General features: G+C 45.7%; 6 protein-coding genes across 6 annotated transcripts; 4 read left to right on the forward strand and 2 right to left on the reverse strand.

The window, feature by feature from the left end:
- Positions 1-277: 277 nt before the first annotated feature.
- AOL_s00110g179 (uncharacterized protein) lies at positions 278-2936 on the forward strand (the record flags this gene model as incomplete). The annotated part of the gene is made up of 2 exons (XM_011126869.1): positions 278-2634; positions 2687-2936. 2 exons carry the CDS (start codon positions 278-280, stop codon positions 2934-2936), a joined length of 2607 nt encoding a protein of 868 aa, XP_011125171.1.
- Positions 2937-3540: 604 nt separating this feature from the next.
- Positions 3541-5126, reverse strand: AOL_s00110g180 (uncharacterized protein; the record flags this gene model as incomplete). The annotated part of the gene is made up of 3 exons (XM_011126870.1): positions 3541-3711; positions 3773-3904; positions 3990-5126. The coding sequence occupies 3 exons, from the start codon at positions 5124-5126 to the stop codon at positions 3541-3543; spliced, it is 1440 nt and encodes a 479-aa protein (XP_011125172.1).
- Positions 5127-5323: 197 nt separating this feature from the next.
- Positions 5324-6702, forward strand: AOL_s00110g181 (uncharacterized protein; the record flags this gene model as incomplete). Its single annotated transcript, XM_011126871.1, has 2 exons — positions 5324-5625; positions 5772-6702. The coding sequence occupies 2 exons, from the start codon at positions 5324-5326 to the stop codon at positions 6700-6702; spliced, it is 1233 nt and encodes a 410-aa protein (XP_011125173.1).
- An 878-nt stretch (positions 6703-7580) lies between these two features.
- AOL_s00110g182 (uncharacterized protein) lies at positions 7581-8669 on the forward strand (the record flags this gene model as incomplete). The annotated part of the gene is made up of 1 exon (XM_011126872.1): positions 7581-8669. The coding sequence occupies one exon, from the start codon at positions 7581-7583 to the stop codon at positions 8667-8669; it is 1089 nt and encodes a 362-aa protein (XP_011125174.1).
- Positions 8670-9392: 723 nt separating this feature from the next.
- On the reverse strand, positions 9393-10418 carry AOL_s00110g183 (uncharacterized protein; the record flags this gene model as incomplete). Its single annotated transcript, XM_011126873.1, has 1 exon — positions 9393-10418. One exon carries the CDS (start codon positions 10416-10418, stop codon positions 9393-9395), a length of 1026 nt encoding a protein of 341 aa, XP_011125175.1.
- Positions 10419-18317: 7899 nt separating this feature from the next.
- Positions 18318-19195, forward strand: AOL_s00110g184 (uncharacterized protein; the record flags this gene model as incomplete). Its single annotated transcript, XM_011126874.1, has 2 exons — positions 18318-18429; positions 18492-19195. The coding sequence occupies 2 exons, from the start codon at positions 18318-18320 to the stop codon at positions 19193-19195; spliced, it is 816 nt and encodes a 271-aa protein (XP_011125176.1).
- Positions 19196-20742: the final 1547 nt, after the last annotated feature.

Consider the following 20742-nt stretch of genomic DNA (forward strand, 5'->3'; position numbering starts at 1 on the left):
ATACAGTCTGGCACTTTACAAACTAATTACAACTTTCCTTTCGCTGTGCGACAAGCTAGATCTTGATATTTCGTAGACTTTGCTCTGCAACGGGGTTTTGGGCTGAAGGTTTCCAACCAACGCGGCATAACAACCACCAACCACCAGCCACCAACACCATCCTTCGACCACATCTCTTCCTTCCTTCATTTCCTCAGCTAGCGGGCACTTCTAGCAACCGATTAATCACTCGAACTCCCAGTCAGGTTTACTCAATTAATCAATCAGATCACACACAATGGCGAAAGCTCGAACGCCAGCTACTAGCACCCGTAGGGCCGCTGCAGCAAAGCCAGATTACACAGCGCACATTCGCAAGCGCAAGACCACAGAAGGGTCAGGAGATGGCATCTCCAAGTCAAAACCAAAGCCGAAAACACCTACCAAGCCTGCTGCCGCCGCCGGAGCTGGTCGTCGTGGTCGTCCTCCTAAGGACACCACCGATGCACCAGCACCAAAGGCCGCGCCAGCCACTAAGGCTTCGACTAGAGCAACGGGCTCAACAATTGCTTCCTCGGCCAAGAAGCGTGGGAGGCCGCCCAAGGTCACCCAGAGTGACATCATAGCCAACGCGGTGAAGGAGGCTGAAGAATCTGCTGCCACCCAAGGAGGGCCGGCGACCTCGGCTAGTAAACGAGGTCCGAAGCCAAAGAAGATATTCGAGGAGGCACCAGCGCCACCCAAGCGTGGCAGGCAAGCCGCAAAGGCGGCTGATGAAACTGCGGCTCCCGCTCCCGCTCCGAAAAGGGGGCGACAGGCAAAGGCAGCCGAGCCAGAGGAGACGGCGCCGGCGCCGAAGAGAGGGCGCCAGCCCAAGAAGGCCGAAGAGGCACCAGCCCCGGCACCAAAGAAGGGACGGCCTCCAAAGGCAGTCGAGGCAGCCGCGGTCCCTCCTCCGAAGAGGGGCCGTCAGGTCAAGGCTGCCGAGGAGGTCGCCCCCGCTGCCCCAGCAAAGAGAGGCAGGCAGCCAAAGCAGGCAGAGGAGACTCCGCTGGAGTCTTCCAAACCTGCTGGTGGCCGCGGGAGGCGGGGGGCTAAAAAGGCCGAGGAGGAGGAGGAGGAGGAGGAGCCGGCCGAGCAGCCGAAGAATCCACGTAAGAGAAAGGCTGTAGAGCAAGAGGGGGAGGAAGAGGGTGCCACAGAGGCACCAGTCGAGAAGACGCCACGCAAGCGTCAATCCAAGGCCACAGGAGATGAGGAGGTGGAGGCTCCTCGGGCCGGAAGAACTCCTCGGGCCAAGGCCACCCCAAAGGCCACCCCAAAGTCGACAGCTAAGGCCACCCCAAAGAGTAGGGCCAAGGCAGTCACCGTTCAGGAACCTGAACCAGAGGAGGACGAGATGGAGGTTGACGAGCCGGAAGAGGAAGATGAAGAGGAAGAGGAAGAAGAGCCAGAGCCTGTCCAAACCCCAGCCAAAACCCCAGCTAAGGCCACTGCGAAGACTCCAGCCAAGACTCCAGCGAAGAGCGCCGCAAAGACTCCGGCAAAAACCCCAGCTAAATCAGTTGCGAAGACCCCAGCTAAGACCCCAGCTAAGACCCCAGCCAGGTCTGCCACAAAAACTCCTGCGAAGACTCCAGCCAAGTCAACGGCAAAGACCCCAGCTAAGGCCCCGGCCAAGCCAGCTGCAAAGACTCCAGCGAAAGCTACAAAGACACCTGCCAAAGCCGTTCAGACTGCCGACACTGCTACCATCAGCGGCAAGCGTAAGGCTGCAGATCTAGAGCTTGACCTTGAGGCCGAGGAGACGGAACCAAAAGTTGAGCCTGAGCCAACACCGATTAGTTCCCGTCCTCCACCCCCAACTCCTCCCCCAAAACCACAGACACCAAAACAGACACCCAAGTCAGTCAAATACCCTGCTACGGCCCCAAAGCCGACTACGCCAAAGCAAAAGACTACACCATCAAAGCGTGCTAGGACTGAAGAACGTGACCTTCCAGGCAAAGGCCCAACCCCGTCTAAGCGTGCCAGAACAGAAGAACGCCAACTCCAAGCAACTTCATCGGGTGCTGCTTCTGACGCCACTCCCGTCCTTGAAAAGGGACTTCTCTGGTTCTTCACCCGTCCAAAGGTCACACTCGATAGTCCAGCCGAATCAATCGATGACATGCAACGTAGTTATATGGTTTTGAAACCCATCTCACAACTTACCAATGGCTCGTCTTCGTCAGTTCCTATTGCCAAAGATGGCAATCTTCGTGTTATTGATATCCCCAAAAAGAAGTTTCTCGGAAAAGGCGGACGATTATTGACATTTGTCAAATCGTCCAATGCTTCCCTTTCATCCGTTAAGGACCTTCTTTCATCCGAGACGTACACCACCAAGACAATGGGAGAGCGTACCAACCCACCAGCCCAGCCTATTGCATCTGCTGTTTATGCCATCAGCCAAAGCAAGGGAAGCACACCTAGCCAGGACACAACACATTTTAGCTACATCACCACGAAGGCAAAGGTTGACCAAGAGTTAACTGAGATTCAAAAAGAATTTGGGTTGGCAGATAAGGGAGGATTTGTCGTCAATGTCCGAAATCCAAAGTTCAAAGGACCTGCAGGTGCGAGCATCGGCAGTGATCCAAAATTTAGCGACGAGTAAGTTGCCCTTCCTAGAATTTCCTCCTTCAACTACTAATACAATATGTAGAATCACTTCGTCTTTCGGTGACTACCGCTGGCTTGCTCTGAATCCCCAGCATTTGGAGTACCCCGGTGCCGAACTATTGTTCATTGGAGACAAGGGTGATGCTATCCCCGAAGACCTAGTTGAGTTTGCTGAAGAAGATGAGAGGCGCATCAACGAGATTAGCAGCGGCAAGCACGATGACGGCGTCTTTGCAGACTTGGAGTTACGTAAGGGAGAGTGGGGAGACGAGATGTTGGTTAGCTGGGATTAGGGAGAGCTAGATCTTTGGATACATATCGAAGGCCAGCTTTTAGTATTTTATCATAGGGGCTTTATTAGGGGAGAAAGGTTTGTTATACTATTGATCACTTATGATATGGGAGGATATTATGGATTCTGCTTTTATAACTGCGACTGCGACAACTCTGCTTTTTTTCTCTTTTTTTACCAAGGGCGAATAACCAAAACTGCAATTGCATCTCATTTCTTCGTTTTACTCAGCGGTTTTGCTCTTTTTTACTATCAACATCCACGGATGCGCTCTGTCGACCTTTATTATTATTATTGCATGTACCTCTCAGACAGTCTATCTGGGGTATCTATGTACATATCTTCACTACGAGATTAGAAGGGCTTCTCGACAGATAGAACTCGTGACTAGTTCGAACACTATCATAATGCGCATCCATCTTACCTTTGTCCCACTCAATCATAATCGTACACATTAACAATCACTTTTCAAGATTGATATAAATATATTCCGCTAGCAAAAAGAAAGGCTGATAAAGGCTCTAGGTTACCTTCCTAAATACATACACCTAAATACCATGGTATATAAGATTGACAACTAGACTAATAAGATCGGTTGTTATAATCTAAACAATCTGTTCCAATTCATTGGCATATCCAATTGTATTTTCAATAATGGTTCCGGAGTGGATGGCACTCTTTGCAGCTGTTATGGAGGCTGTATCTGGGATATCTGCTCCGTCGTATTCTTCGTCTGGTGGGAAGTATATTCTTCCGTCGCGGATGTCCCAATCTCTCTATAGAATTATATTAGTAACCAGTTCAGATTTTGGGTTTTGTTGGGTGTCCTTTTCATACCTCGCGAGCGAATTGAAGAACTTCCTTTTCGGTATCAAGGAAGAGAAGATTCTTGGCATTTGAGATCGGGAGGGATGGGTATGCTCTTTGTGCAGAAGTTGCGATCTCAGAACGCAGGGTTTGGACTAAAATCTATGTTTCGCCGATCAAAAGATTAGCAAATTATTCCTGTTTCTCCATAACTTTGAATATTGGGTTTTTTGTTTTTCGGAAATACCTTTGTGAAGACATCAAATTCTTCGGCTGGAGTCTTTCCCTTCCTTGTCGCCTCCCATACTTTATCATAACTTCCCTCCATCAACCATCTTTCCAAAGTAACTGGATATCGTACAAAATCTCCCCATTGCCAACCTTTCTCTGCATCACCTGAGCCTTCGGAGTTTAGGACTTCTAGAGCTGTATGAAATCCTGCTGCATCACCTTGGGAGAGAAGAAGGAGAAGATAAAGTCCTAGGATCTTTGGTTCTTGTTGACTTGGTGGGAGGATGGTGGAAGGTATACGGTAGAAGGGGGTTAGATATGAATGATAACGAGAGAAGGATTCGGTATCTGAGAGGTAGATCGAAGTTAAAGCACCGATTTCGAGGATATCACGGGCTTGAGAGAGGAGTTGGGGGTTTGTGGATATGGTTGCTTGAGTGGGAACTAGGACTGACGACTTTAGAAGGGCGAGTTTTGCGGTGGAGAGGAGGGGGAGGGAGGTGCTATGGGAGCGGGCGGTGAAGGAGGAGATTAGTTTTGTGTGGAGGGTTGGAAGGTCGGACATCTTGGGAGGTGATGGGAGGGGTGGAAGGTGGCGAAGATAGGGTTGTCGATTAATTGGTCGTGGGTTTGGGGGGTTTGGTTGAGGTAGTGGTGGAGGTTGAGGTGATGGCTCCGGAGTTGCTGGTGGGGTTGGGAGTTGTAGTGGAGCTACTGATGCTGCCGATGGCGGTATCGCTACTGCTTGAAGTGAAGCTGGTGCTGTAATCGGAGGAGATGAAGATGAAGCTGAAGCTGTGATCGGAATAGGAGATGGCGATGGAGATGATGTGGTAGTTTGAGCTCTCGACGGTGTACCAAGGTCTGAACCTGATGACGACGAAGCTTGGTCTTCAGCTGGCTTAGCTGGTACTGACGGTAGTCGACGGAAGTAGCCGAATGTTAATAGTCGTCCAAACCAGTACGGCGACGAAGCTTTAGCTGGCGGTGACGATGTCGGTGAAGGTGAAGATGACGAAGCCGAAGTTGAGGGTGAAGTTGGAGGTGGTGATGTTGGATGGGTGGGAGCAGGAGAGGTTGAGGTTGAGAAGGACGAGAAGACGCGTTTGGCCAGCCACCGCCACTTCAACACTTTCCACAGTGCCTCTGCCATACTTTGTTCTCTTTGCTCAGTTCACCGTCGTCTACTCGGAAAACTTCCAAATGATACTGCGGATCGAGGGACTGTAAAAAAAAAAATTATATAAAAAGAGATAAATAAAACAATAAGATATACAGTAAGTGATGATGTTACATTATACAAGTTTCTAGATTTACAGACTGATACGGAGATACGGTACAGAAATAAAAATGACAAGGGCCGTGAGCAGTCTATATACATCCTTCCTGGACGCTCCGCCCGCTGCATGCGTTTCCGTGCCTTTCCACGGTTCATCTGATATCTGCGATGAGGCTACCAATAGCGCTGCTAGCTTAATTACCAATAGTGGTAATGATGGTGGTGATGATGGCGGTAGTGGTGGTGGTGGAGGATCAGCTGGAAGCCTCCTCGTGACAGGAACATACACACTCGACAAAGATACCCAGCTGCGCACCGGCTCGTTAGTCCTCCACGAGGTTTTGATGAAAGACAAACAAGACGGAATTGAACTGTTCGTATGACTTGGTTCCCTTATCATTTTCTCCTTGTTTTTTGTTAATCCTTTCTTCGCTTTTATATCTAATATATTCTTGGGAGGGGCATTTTCGTCCGATCTTTTAATGTATCAACATATTCAAATGCTAATTTTATAGATAGAAAGCATCACCAGACTGAACCTCTACCATCAGGTTCTGTCCTTGATATAAGGCTTCTTAAAGCCTCAGCTAGTCCATCTTTCCCAAATGGCTGTAAACTCTTAGTGGCGACATCGGCCGGCCAAATATCAGTTTACTCTGTGTCTAGAAGATCTCTCAAATTCCTGTCAACCCATGAAGTCACAGACTCAACAACCCTGATACTGAGCCTATCGATATCTCCAGATGGACTGCTTGTCTCGACAACCACTAGCGACAGCAAAATTCACATTCTCAAATTCACAGATACGACATTGACTTTGTTAGAACAAATAACTGAGGTTGAAAACGTACATACTGGTTTGGAAGCATGGACGTCAATATTCAGTATCGATGGTAAAACCCTATATTCTGGCGGCGACGACGGTAGTTTCGCCGCATGGGACCTCAGTGCTCTCAACAACAGTGAAGATGACGACGAAGAACAAACACCCGTTCAAACATACAGAAATCGCAAAATTCACACAGCGGGTGTCACATCCATCCTACCGGTTACAATATCAAGCCAAGAATACATCATAACCGGCTCATACGATCAATTTGTTCGTATATTCTCCCCATCCACGAAGCGTTGGCTCGACACCTCCATCGACCTAGAAGGCGGAGTGTGGAGGTTGGAAATACTTTCCAGCAATAATTTTATCCAAAAGGAACAAGGAATTTCTTCAAATAAAAACGGGAAAATATATATCCTAGCGAGCTGCATGCACGCCGGTTGCTGCATTCTATCTGCAGAGTTTAAAGAAGGAGGAGGGGAAGTTATACTAACCCCCATAGCAACTATGAAAGAGCACGAAAGTATGAATTACGCATCGGCTTGTATCGGTAATAACGAGCCGGTGTTTATTAGTACCAGTTTCTATGATCGGAGAGTATGCTGCTGGAGGTTGTGAAGTGGAATGCTTGCTATGCGGCGGTTTAGGTTTTCGGCCCGTGCCACGATCGAATCGGTAACACCAGCTGTATTCAGGTCGCCGTTTAGAGAGCAGAAAGGAAAAAAACCATTCCTGGCCTGGCCTTCTTCCTTCTTAAATGAACGGAACTCGTTCAAGATGAAAAAAAAAACGGAGATACGCCGAATCCTCTGAACCCCCATCATTTTCGCGCGCTCGCCTCTTGTCCTATAGCTACTATCCAAGGAAAAAAGCTTGAAGTTCATAATACTACCCACAACTCTCCGGCGAATAGGATCCCAACCCTCGCTAGTTAGATGCATAGCGCCCGTGACCCAAACATACTAACCATCACGAGATAGCTCGGTCCTGCCTATGTAAAGCAAAAAACAAAACGTGCATGAGCCGTACTCCGCAATTCGAGCTTTATCCATTCGATTGGAAATACCATCCTCTAAGTATCTTACCCCGGCCAGGCTAATATGGGTCGCCAAGGCCGATCATTTATTACAATTGCGGAGAAGCCTGGTAGATTTTCTGTTCTAAACGTAGGTAGTTTCTGCTTTGTTCGCCGCCGCCGCCGCCAATATGGCGAAAAGACGAATGAACGAATGGATGAATTGAATTATGGTGTGGGGGAACATTCCGTCGAGCCGGAGGAGGGAACTTGATATAAAGCTCCATATCTTCTGGTCGAGTAACGTTTGAATTCTCCTCTTTTACTATTTCTCAGTTCAATACTCTATCTCTCCCTCTTTTTTTCGAAGTTTTGCTCGAAAGCCCCTCTCCTTCCAGGTTTTGGCTTTGCTATTAGTCAAAGTTTGTAGTTAGTCTCGATCTAGTCTAGTCCAATCGACTAGCTGGCTGCGACTGCGACGATGTCATCAATCAACGCATCAGAATACGTCCTCCTCGACTGCAACGCAGAAAATGCAACAATGACCCCCCTCCAAACAACTCCTTCCCTAACCCCTTCGGAATCAATGAGTCCCGCCTTGCTCCCCGTCTTAACCTCGACTCCTACACCCCATACCACTATAATCTCTACATCCAATGCAACTACACAATCGTCATCACCTGCAACTGGGCTTCAATCCTACGAATCCTTCACACAAGACTTAGAAGTTAAACGAGTAGAATGGCATCTCGAAGCCAGGGTTCTTGCGCTATGCACCGATGACGGTATGGGCGAACTGAGGAATACAGAGAAGGCGAGGAGTTTAATAGAAAAGCTCTATCCATCGCAGAATGCTTCCTCGATATTTTACATTCGCCTTTCAAAGTATCTTCTCAAACATTCAAGGGCCGACGTAGCACTCACCGCGCTCGACCAATTCCCAACCGGTGCGAACGGGAAAGAACTCCCTGGTGTTCTTGAAAAAGACGATAGAGTTACATATTGGTATTATAGAGCTCTTTCAATACTCGAAATACAAAAGACCTCGGAAAACAGCGGGGTTGAAGATGCTGTGAAAAATGGGATGATCGAGGCGGTTGGATGCGTTGATCCAGAAATTAGGAAGAAGTGGATTAATGTGGGTTACTTCTTGATGAGCGTTTACTCCCTCCTTAAGAACGACGAAATCGACGCAAGGTTTTGGAAAAATCAATTGCCGGCGGGGTACACCCTCCCAGAGGGTATTCACAGCTCTCACCTCCAAATCTTCAACGGCCTTACCCTTGCGCAGTTACCAACGAATAGCGCTATGCAGTCAATGGATTTAACGAATGATATTAGTCAGTTAGAAGGAATGGAGCCAACGGATTTGTTGATGAAAGATGTGGCGAGGTTGAAGAGAGATATGAATGAGATTTATGATACGGTTTATATGAACTATAAGGAGATAAATGAAAGGATTAAATCTATTCATGGGATCTTAGATGGAAGAGAGAACGTTGGAGGGGAGGATTTGAAAGAGGTTAAGAGGCGGATTGGGTATTTGGAGGGGATGGTTTTGAGGGGTTAAGGAGGCTTCTGTAGAGATATAGTCGTATGGCGAGGAGTTAGTGTAAGGAATAAGGATAGTGGGATAGGCGTTTAGGGATCTTAAAAAGAAAAACAAATCTTTGTCTGTTTGATTTTATATGTTTTGATCTTAAAAGTTACGGTTTTTTCGGCATACTTCTGCCCTCTTTTCTTTGTGAATGATTGGTTTGCTATCTAGCTATGAGATTTTCTTTCGGAGGCTGTTCGGTGGAAGCTCAATGAGACTAAGAAAGTTCAGATATGAATGGATTGATCATGAATAGGGATATGACGACATTAGGGGGGTTAATGATAATTAGGTCCAGTTAATTACAGGGACAAGGTGCTACATGCATAGTAGCCTTATTTACAAGTATTGTGAAATGAAATCCCACTAGGGCACAGTAGTATTTAGTTCATTATAAGAGCATAACGATAATACACTTAACTTACATTTATATGGGATATTAATAACACCTTAATAGCAATGCTAAGCTGCGAGACTACGAACATTATATATTGAATCTTGAATATTGAAAACCCAAATACACGGCAGTGCCTTACCCGACAGGCATTGCGCAGCTTTAGAAGACTAGTTTAGATTGTTTAGTTGATTTGAGAGTTAAATAAGGGATTTCGTATGCTGCGGATATCACGATAAGAAACAACATACATACTGGAGCTAAATCCACCCACATCAACGCGCATGCTCCGACCCAGGAATCTACTTGATCGACTCCCAGAGCTCTTTATAACGATGCGAGGGTGTAGGAAGGCTCTCGTTCAATGCTTTTTGATCTTTAGCGCCAGATGAAGCAGGCGTGGCTAACGATTTATAAAACCCTGCTTCTAACATATCGCCTTTCTCGGCCATTATCAGTGCTAAAAGCTCGTAGGCGACACTGTCAAGTTCTTGCCGGGTCACTGCCGGATATGCCTCTTCGCTTTGTAATTCTTGTAGGCTTGTGGGTTCTGGCCAAGGCCGTGCGGAAATTGTAAGAAGCCTCTGACACCGAGACTCGGCTTCGTCGAGTTGATTGTTATCGAAAAGTTCACAGGAAAGTAGTGAAGTGCAAATACCATACCAACGCAGGGATTGTTGGTCAGAGAGGTCGGGCTCGAAGAGAAGCTCCAACTCTGATACTAATTCCCAATCCTTTGCTACCGACTTCGATACAAGTAAAAGAATTACTGCCGCGTATCTCTGTGACCAGATTTCTGGGATCGTGTTTCCTGGCTCGGAGAATATAATATTGATAGCACGAACACCACATGTTTCCGAATTAACCCAGTCCTCTGCTTCCACAAATAGCACCGCTTGGTCGAAGTAGTAACTGAGTTTTTTACTTGCAAAATCCCGCTCCTTTTCTGAAATGGATTCTGGTGATGATTGAGCATTGATTCGAAGAGTGGATAAAGCGCATGGCTCAATCCTGTAGCCGTCTTCGAGTTGCATAGAAGTAAACAAGAAAGTCATAACGTCTGCCGCAGCGGCGAGTTTTGTCCTCGAGGGGACATATGTGGACTTGAGCTCTTCGTTCGGTTCATCGAAAGACATTTCGGAGCCACCATCGCAGTATAGATCCCTTGTGTCGCCGATGGTATCCCGAGAGGGCCTTAGGGTTTTCCTGTCGTTACCGGGATAAGACAAACGGCCCCCAGCGGGAAGACCACTATCGCGGCCTGATACCGCAGGGTAACGAGATGATGCTGGATGTCGAGAATTGTGGGGAGTATATTTATAAGACATGGTTGAGCTCTAGCGGGGTGTTTGCTATGCAATCTACCACTCCCGATCCGGATCCAGAGCCCTAGTTGGACTTGGCTTTAACCTATCGCTAAGCTCTTGTTCGAGTATTTGAGGGGTTATGTATGCGCGCGCGCCCTGGCCCAGCAGGTGCGAGCGCACCGAGTATAGTATCCTGCGAACCTTCAAGACCGAGATAATGTTGGGAGCTTAATTAATGCAAGCGGAAATGGTACGCGCGATGAATCTGACGTTTTTTTTTGCAAACCCAAAAAGTAGTCCACTTTAGCTTGAAATCGGGCAGCCTTCTTTGCTTGACACGCTGCACTGTATGGCGGGGCTGAAGAGAGTCGAGGTAAACACAAAATCGGGCAACCAACAAATGTAGATGTTGCATTTTGAATAGCTCTCCACGATGTTCAGGTACTAGAATTCTACGTACAATCGGGATCGTCTGCTTCCTACGGTACGCGCGCAAAATATATACCTCGAGATAACTTTAATCGGAGTTCGGATTTTTCGAGATAGAAAGTTTTAAATTTGCGTAAATTTTCCCATTTTGTTCACGCAACGTTCACAAGACCGGAGCGGGTCGATCGTTAACTTGAGACTGAGGCCGAGCGAGATATTCCATTTATTTTGAATTATATATACTAATGATGCCGCTAAATAGTTTGAACAATATTTCCAGTAGTTTACCAGCGTATTAAGTTATTTTCAAAAATAATAGCTTGGGATTTGAATATCTAAATGATCTTGAAGTCAGGCTTATGGGATCGACGTCGATAAACTCATGAAACAGCCAACCTCCACCGCTTCCTATGGCGCCACCTGCAATCGAAATGCAGGCGGAGTCAAAACAACAAAAAGTTACTTCTAACTTAGGCGCCACTAGCATACACAGTTGAGGAGTCTGGCGACGAGACAACCATATGCTAAGATTTGGTATCCCAACTCACAGGAATTATCCTAGATTCCACCACTGAAACGACATAATGGGGTGTCCCGCCGGCCATTCAATTTGGGATACCATCGCTGAGTATACTAGTAGCAGGACGTTATGCCCAAAACTTAAAGCCCATAGTATACTGCGATAAAAAATAGAGAATATTTCATATCCAACTGCAGAATGACACATAATTATCCCAAGACAAAATCTGAAGCAATTAACAGCGTATATCAATGCGAATTCTAAATGTTCCTAATGCAATTTCGCGTACGTTCCCGTCGGACTATCTCTAAATTAAATTATCAAGACTCATTTGAAAATGTCGACCAATATCACTTTACAGTCTTCTTAGTGCTGTCATTATCGGGTTCAGATTATGTGACTACCTTATGCGTGAGGCAATCAATTAGGTTCGTGAGATGGAGTAAATACGTAGACCACGCCATAACTACCGCCAAGTCAATCAAGCTCGCCATTGAAATATCTATGAGCTTATTGAAGAGCCCCATGATCAGGAGATCTTGAGGTTAAACTATGAGACAAATAACAACTTGCATAGGGCCGGAATTGAAGTCCAAGTAGCTGTCGGCGTAGCTAACCGTAGCAACCTGAAGTGAAAGGCCTGGACACTTAAATCTTCAATTGTCTCAGAACCGCCACGCTAAAGAATTCATGGTTAGCCTAGTCTTGTACCAGCCGCCTTCATGGGTCTCGTCAGCCTCACGCTACTACAAAGTAATAAAGCGTCTAATAATGAAGACAAACTTTATTCTCGGAATGGCTTGAACTTTAAACACCCGCCAACCATACCTAAGAATTGATATGTAACAAATACCACATTGTCTACAACACAGAAAATGCAACAAATGGCCAATTGGCACCAAATCGTGTCAGAGCCAAGAAGTATACAATATTATTATTCACATGGAAAAACCTATACCCGGAGCAGCGGGTTCAAACGGCGGGGGTAAGCATTAAAGTTCTCGCATTCAATAGCCCCACATAGCAACTCCTTGCTTCCCCGGCTTATAAGTCTCTCTCAGACGATTAATGTCTGAATTGGTTATGCAGTTCATCGGGATCGTAACCGCGATATGGCTGGGGAGGCGTCAGCCAAGATACCTCAAAATTGAAAGGCCCAAAACAAGTTAATCAAAGATGGCCTACACACCAGTGATCTGTTGGATAGTTTTCGGGGGCTTTCCAATATTGTTCCATATTTCCGAGATCGGTCAAAGAACTTTTATTCGAATAAAAGTTTTTTTCGATTTCATCCGGACCATAAATGGCTCTAATCCCGTATCCCGTGTCTTAAAAATCAAAAAGTGGTCAGATTTTGGGCGTATTTTCGCAAAGGGGGAGCGTGGGGGGCAGCGAGGAGATCTGAGTGTTTTCCTCTGAGTTCTAAAAATAAAGAGCTTGAGCAGTCGGTACTTTCCGAACGGGTATGAAATCGGCTTTTGAAAATGTCAATGCTTCGGATAGATGACTGATAGATCGAGTCGATTTCACAAACCCAAGTCGATTTTTGCTGGGCCAAGCTCAAGTAACGGCCCCCCGATACGGCAACCCTTAATTGCCCAGCCCGAGAATAACAGCCGAGATCCGAACCCGCGCATCCTTTGCAACACAGAGCAGACCTTGTTTGAAGTGCATAGATATATTCCGTTTACCGGTGGTGCTACCATGTTGGCACGCAATCGGTGAAATCAATCATCAACAATTCAGGAGGTTGTTGTCTGTCAAAGCCCACCCACCTTTACTAACACACCGACAGCTCCCAGTTATTAGCCAACGTAATAGTGTCTCAGTCCTGCCGCTCTTAAGTTTCGTTTCAGAGAGTAATGCTTGATTTGTGATGTGATACCAAAGGGTGTTCTGAAGCGAGCTGCGCTGCTTGTTGCCAGCAATATGCATTAACTACCCCAAACCAGGGTTGGTGAGACGGCACGAGGAAAGTGCCGGATAGTGACGCTGAAGACATCAAAAGAATTTGCTCCCCGGACCAGCCGACATGAAGGCGCTCGCAATTATCCAATGCGTAGTTGTGTGTGTTCGTGAACAGGCAAGGGTTTGAGGCGATTTTGGGCTTCCTGCACATGCAGTGAACGACGCGATGCATGCGGTTTTGATGAGCTGAGGCGAGCGGACATCTAGTCCGTCGAGTAGCTATTCGCTTTAACTTTAATGAATATGTAAAGGTGGTCTGTACAGACCTTCGCAAAAAATGTGATACAACAAGATACTAACTGTGGAGCGATCTTCTGCACCAACTTACTCGAATAGGGTAGCTACCCAACGTTTTGGATAGAATCGGCTACTGACTCGTGTGAGAGTCCTTAGAGTTATAATCCAATGAAGAGATCGGCAAGAAAAGACACCAAATGCGAGAAAGCCTCAAAGCCTCAACCGCCAACTAGCACCGGATAACGGCTATGAAGATGGGAGAATGGCCTGATTTTGATTTTATGGATATATCGTTCTGGAAACTCATATATGCATGCGCATGCTCGAGAAGTCCACGGCAAGGCGGACCCTGGAGGGAGAGCAATTAATAGTCCTGTCCCACAAGCCTCGTTCTGCAAGGAAATATGCAAAGAGGAAGTGATTTTCGATCTGAGCCGTCCCCCACAATCGTGTCAAACTTGATCTGGTCAGTTTTTAGCCCGGTGCACCGGGAAAAGTGCGTTGTCATAATAGAGGTCGGTGGGCAACCATGGGGTGGTTAGGCAAAGCCCTAAGACACGGGTGGAGTCAAGTGATTGTGGTTGCAGAACATAGGTAGCGGTGGATCCTCCGCGCAATGACCACTAATTGCAGATATAAATTTCAAGCTTACAGAAACTTGTAGACACCTATTCATACCATATCAGATGTGCCAGATAAGGGCCGAAGCCTGTACATACATGTTGTGCGGGTGTCGATTCTGGCAGTGTATGTACATATGTTCACTTTGGAAAAGGAAAGATTCGAACTTGCAGCTCTAAAGGCTAGGGATCCTTGACCATAATTCTGCTGATATCATGGATTACTTGAGACCGCAGGACTTCAGGATCACATTATTGATCCTGACTTGTCTGTCTCAAAAAAAAAAAATTTTCTTGCCTAGATCTCGAACCACAGCTGTAGAGTGCCCCTTGATATCCACACATATATACTTCTGTAAAGTATTTTGGTGGGTGACTAGGTGCGCAAAGTTTTCCCGACTCTGTATTATAAACCCTTGTGACACGGAGTTAGCATTGCACCTCGCATTTTGCACGACGTTGCAAAGCATTAACCAGCCACGAAAGCTCGTTAACTCTAGCTACCGCAGGGATTGTGCTTGTAATGTCGGGAATTTTTTCATCTCGTCAAACTCGCAGAAAGGTTTCAGCCAAAGATTTAGTCCAGATATTTGTCTAACTAAGTGGATCCCAACTTTCAGTAACTGGACCCTCGAGTTGGTGTAACATACGAGGACGAAGGAACGAGGGTCTTAGAGCAAGCTCGAACCCCTGTCGGCTCGTTTGCTCAACATTATCGTAGTGCATACTATATCTCGCCGTCGATACTTTCGATCATGCTGGGCGCAAGAATTTTAGACATCGATTCGTTGGTTGGAGTCATCCCGGAAGGTCTTATATTCCTCCTATTTGGGCAATTAAACCATGGCATGTACGTATAGCTGGCTAGGCCCACTAAACCGTTACGAGATGGGTGGGTGTCAGAGCTCCACAGATAGTGGGCCCATGGGTCAAAACGAGGGCATCAACGTTGTTGAAAATGTGATACAGAATCTAAGAATGCAATGAGGAGAAATGCATTGACGATTGACGAGCGCAAAAGTGACAGGAAATCGATCCTGCAGCCAAGAGCACCTGCCAGAGAGATTAGACAAGGGGCCACAGATTCTAGCCCGGGCCTCTTCTTCGCTCTCCATCGGGATGCCGCACCCTGATAGGTTGGGAAGTATAGCCGCTACTATTAGCGCCCCCTTTTCCACATATACGCAAGACAGGCTTAACTACTTTGTCCAACACGCTGTGAGCGTGTGAAATTAGGTGTTAGATGCAACACCATAGAAATTATCGCGAACTGCAAGGAGCATTTCAATATCAAAGCCTGCATATTGGTAATGTCGTGATACATTGGGCGCATCTATTGGCACATTCCATTGACATGCTGGTTACGAGTTGAAGCATGAAGCAAGGTGGCCGTGGCCACATAGCCAGGCTGTTCAGATCTAATGGTTAATAGCTAGGGTGTAGATACAAATAGGAAGCTCGCAATACTAAAGATTATGTTACAGGTACTTACTATCATGGTATCTTCAATGTGATGTGACAATGAACTTGCTTATATGCAAGGCATATACATACCGGCGAACATATAGTACCTTCAACAGTTTTTTGTACTCGATATGTCGTGCAAATTAAGGCGAAGCCCACGTGCGACTAATCAATTAGTCGAGCCGTGAACTAGTCATTTTAAGATCTCACCGTGTAGATCTGGTGTGAAGGTATACTATCCTATTAATTTATCTTATTATATAAGTGTTTCTCAAAATATTACGCTATTTTAGTATACTAGATATCTTATTTGCTTTGTTTTATATGATGCCGCTGCATGACTCTGCATTGTAGTCTTATCTCATTCTTCTTCTATTATTTCAACTTTTAGGGGTAGTTATTCATATGATCGAGGTTTCGGTTGAAGTCAGCTTCCCACCATAAAGAGCTCTTAGATCCCATATTAAAGAGTGGGGCATAACGTAAGGGCAAAATACGCATATACGCTATGGTAGCTTTTCCGGCATCCAATGTTAACCGAAGTATATGGGCTGGTTAATTGCGGTAGTTAGTATCAGACCTATACTATTTCAATAGCTACGCAGGTACATGTACATATTTTATGCCGGATAGCTAGTAAGATACCTTAGTATAACGGCTTAGATAAGGCTCGTTTTCGAAATTTCGTGACGGAATTCGTAGCTTTCATTTGTCACATACCTATGGATCAGAGTTCTAAGTACGGGTTACACAAAATAAGACACGGCACAAAGCATCACCGTATCTCTCCAGTTGAATTTCATTGACAACGACAGCCCAAAGATTCCAAAAAAAGCAAAGGGCAGTTTACCGCCGGAACGTTAGATCTAGAGGGGTTCTAGAGATCTGATATCGGGTTCACTTGGTGGCTTTGGGGTACGTGTGCATGTATGTACACCTATGGTACCCAGTAGTGCTTGCGGTGGACAAAGACTCACTAGTTCTTAGTTACATTCCTTCCTTCTTCGGCAACCCTACTTGAAGTATACGCCGATAAAAAGAAAATGTTGCTGCACTTCTCGTTGGCCAGAGCTTACAATACGTGGAAAATTAACCGACGGCGGGTGCACAATTTTGTGATAAATGACACAAAGTTGCGAGCAAAATTCCTCATGATACTTCTAGTACTTCTCTACTTGCAGTAAGTCGGTTGCATGGTCGTATTTTTGGGCACACGCCAGCCTCGAAGAGAGTAAGTAGACTCTGTAAATATTTACCTTGACGTTAAAGTTGCCTGAAATTATGCATGCAAGGTCATGACGAAACCGTGGCATTGACGAGTTTCATTTATATCATCTGAATTATTTGGTTTTCGCGTTCTTCATATATAGAACCTTAGGTGTTCTATCAGAGTTAAGCTTATTACATCATTTTTAAATAATAGTACTATAGAACTCACACACATATTACCCGCTAGATGAATGCTGCAGTCTATATATATAGTGCCAATTTAATTGGTAAGGAAAGCTTAGTTTATAAACTCTGGGTTCCGATTGATTTGTGCATGGGGCTTTTGGTAAATTCTGCGTTCTTATCGCAATTCACATGTCGTGAAATTACTTGGGTATTTCCGTTTTGTCTATTGCAAAATCAAAATTGTTGTTATCTTCAAATTAAATTACATGTTAACCAGATACCTTTTGGTATATTCGTAGACGTGTGAGATCTACAGCTTTTCCCGTTATAAAAAACCAGGGATAAGCAAAAGGGAGAAAAGAATAAGAAAAATGCAGTTCTAATATATCGGCATTGATATAATCTAATTTGTCCATTCTCGTTACCGATTTTCGATTTTCAAGGTACCCCTCACATCAGTGCACGAGACAACGCTTTGCCAATAAAAAACCTGTAAGCATAGTTAGTGATGCTGGCGATCTGCGAGAATTTAGGCTGAAATTTTGCGCAGTTGGAAAAAAAACGGACAGATGAACGGACCCCTTGGGTTTCAATCATGGGTGCCCGAGTATGAGCTTGATTATTTCCGGATCTGGGGATTACGAATTTAAGAGGGCGCCCGACGTATGTATTCAGTACGGCATCATGATATCAAACCTCGCGGGAAGTGTACTTAGTTATAAATTTGTATTACTACGTAGCTACAAGACTATATTCTTATATGAGATGTATAGCTAGCCTTGTTGCAATTTATAAAACGTTGCTCAGGATATTGAGTATTCTAGGGAAAACGATCCGCTCATGACCAGGTCACTCATCTCCGAATTTTAAGAGAGCAGATCTTTTTAAAAAAAATCAAACATTCGCAGATCCTTTTGATGCGAATATCTACTGCAGCATGTCTATATTTATATTAGTAAGTACCTAGGTATATAGCATAATAGAGGTGCGAAGTTTTGTATGACATCCTGCCAAAGTTAACAACAATCGATCACCACCAGCATTAGGTTGGTACGGCTAGGTCTTGATACATCCATGAATTCGCAAATCCTATATTACGCATCTGGCGCTTTTTTCTTTTATCTTGCTTGTGGAGTCGATTCTTGCACCTCTCTGCTCAGAATTGCCTTTCCGGTTGAACGATTTACCTAGATGATATTGCTTTCGTTCTCAGAAGTATGATTGAAGATTCTTCTAGTTTTAAACTTCCGTTGTAAGTTTGCATTAACCGGTGAATCGGTCCTGTAGATGGCCGAAGAGAACGAAAACGAAGCTACCCAAGTCGGGGCTGAATACTTGGGATTACAAACGGCTATTAGAAGTCGTGATAACCTAGCCAAAGACCCTTACTTTCAATCTGGTGAGCTAGGGATTTGGCATTTGAAATACACAAACTTGATTATTGACTCTAGCCTATTGTAGTACAAGTCGGGTCGTCGAAGGCCCCTGCTCGAGCCCCGATGGCCAGTTGGCAGCTGTGGGGAAGACGAGACCTTTCCGAAAACCCTGCGATACCTCCGGGAACAAAGTATGCCATCGAGTTTTACGGTGGCAACGTTAACAATGCGTCCGGTAGCACCTGCGGAGGAGTAGCGGCCCAAACAGAAAATGAACAGGCTACAAGGCAGTCAGCCTATTCTCCAATCCTGCCTGAACTGCTGGGCGAAGATGGCATGCCTGTCGACAAACCCAGGCCGAGTAGCCTGGTACGACTTATCGGATTGGAGCCCCGCAACCCTTACATTCTCAGGGAATATCCAGCGAGGCATTTAAAGAGGTTTTCGGAGATGTATAATGTACATTATATAAAACCTGTCGCTTTCAATGTTTGTGATGAATCAGTTCATATAGCGACGGATGGCAAAGAGTACTACATAGTATTCCTTGACCTGGAGTCAGCCGTTGTGCCGGTCGGAGATTCCTGGGACGGAGTCCTCGAGGTCTTTAAGGATATAGACGTTTTGCTGCCTGATGTGGTCAGGATTGAAAGCATAGGAGGAGTATATCACCCCTTGGACGAGGAAGAACAAGAAGAATTCTTCCCGTCCAAAAAACCGAGGACCAAAGAGTCGGAGGCTTACCAACAAGAGCTGCTTCGCCGGCTCCTCGAGCTAACAGAGGACTAAGGAACTTGAATGTTTTGTTTTACCATCAGTTGATCGATGCCCCGAGTTCGGGGCAACAAAAATGAATATTAGGGAATACCAGGCCAGCTTTATGAATATATTGCCATCTGGATGTCGGGGGGCTTGTACGGAAAGAGGATGGCTCATTAATTCGGGGTCCCTCGCTCTATAGATTGAAGTAGACCAAGGCGGCACCGGGTCAAATTTGTTCTCTCGGTTCTAGGAGCAAGTTATGTGCATCGATGTTCATTGGTTCGATATTGGTATATCGTTATAGTTATATTTCTAGTAGATAGAACCAATAATAACTGCTAGGCAGCGGAATTCCCCCCGGAGAGGCTGGAAAATTGACCGATACATCGATACATACATCGATGCAGGACACACGGGGTTTCTAGGCCTCAATATCTCCGATTAATGGCCAGTCTACATGTTGCGCGGAGTGATGTTGTGCAAGGAACAAGGAGAAACGATTCTCCCTTTGGTAGCAGGGTATTACGCATAAAAATGAAGACGTGTCAAAATATCTGATAGGTTCTTCCATCTGAAAGTTTGGTAGTTTGCTTGTTAAAAGAAGGCTGTGTGAACTCTGACCGGACTTCGAAGTTGCTTGCACATGCCAAACGCCCTGTTCCCAGCATCCCGGAAGATAAATATCACATCGGCCACACCATTACTATGTAAAACAACATGCAACAAGCTGCAGGTAAAATGTATTTTTTGGCAACCATTATCAAAAGTTTGCTCGGGACTGCAGGGTATAGGTACTTGTTTTGAAGATCAGCATCCATCGGTGGTCGATTTCAGGCAGCTTACCATGCCTGCCTACACTTTCCTCTATGATCGGAAGATAAATAAAAGACTGAGAACCTGCATGGTGATTAATATTAGATTAGCTATTAGCGGTGCGCCCTCACAAATCCGAACTCTAAGGCCGTGAACGACACTTGGCCAATTAACTTGTTCTTTTCTCTCCGAGGAGTGCGCACAGCTAGCACGGCCGTAAAGTGTCCACGGAAAAGCTCTTTAAGTCATGATTGCTTTTGGTATGGAAGCCTACCGCAGGTGTGTACATTTGCGGAGAGGTGCAGGAATAGAGCATAAACGTTGCGATTTTCCCCAGTCTTTGAATTCGGTAAAGCAGGAATCATGCTGATCATATGCAAACTGCAATAGTTTACATTGTTAACGATGTGCGACTTCAGCCTCAAATCATTAAAATATACATAGCAGATGTGGAAGACGGCCATGGGAGCTGACTACGTTCTCATAATTAGGTGGGAGGCCGGTCATAATATTGTTATGGGCGTCCGCAACTGATACCACACAAAAGCTCGACCACGGCGAAGCAAAACACCAATAATTAACCAGTCTTTCACGGTCCCACCTCTCCGCATGGTAAGGCGAGACCCCTGTTGAAAGGTTATCAGGCCGGGGCATGCAAATCAATGGAATAGGAGCTTTGGACTGGAATGTTTAGCGGTTGGGGTACATAGAAGGCGGCGGCTTGAAGCTAGCTGCATTCTGCACGCCGTGTGATAGACGGA

Source organism: Orbilia oligospora (genome assembly GCF_000225545.1).
Source record: "Orbilia oligospora ATCC 24927 unplaced genomic scaffold scaffold00110, whole genome shotgun sequence".
NCBI classification, from domain to species: domain Eukaryota; kingdom Fungi; phylum Ascomycota; class Orbiliomycetes; order Orbiliales; family Orbiliaceae; genus Orbilia; species Orbilia oligospora.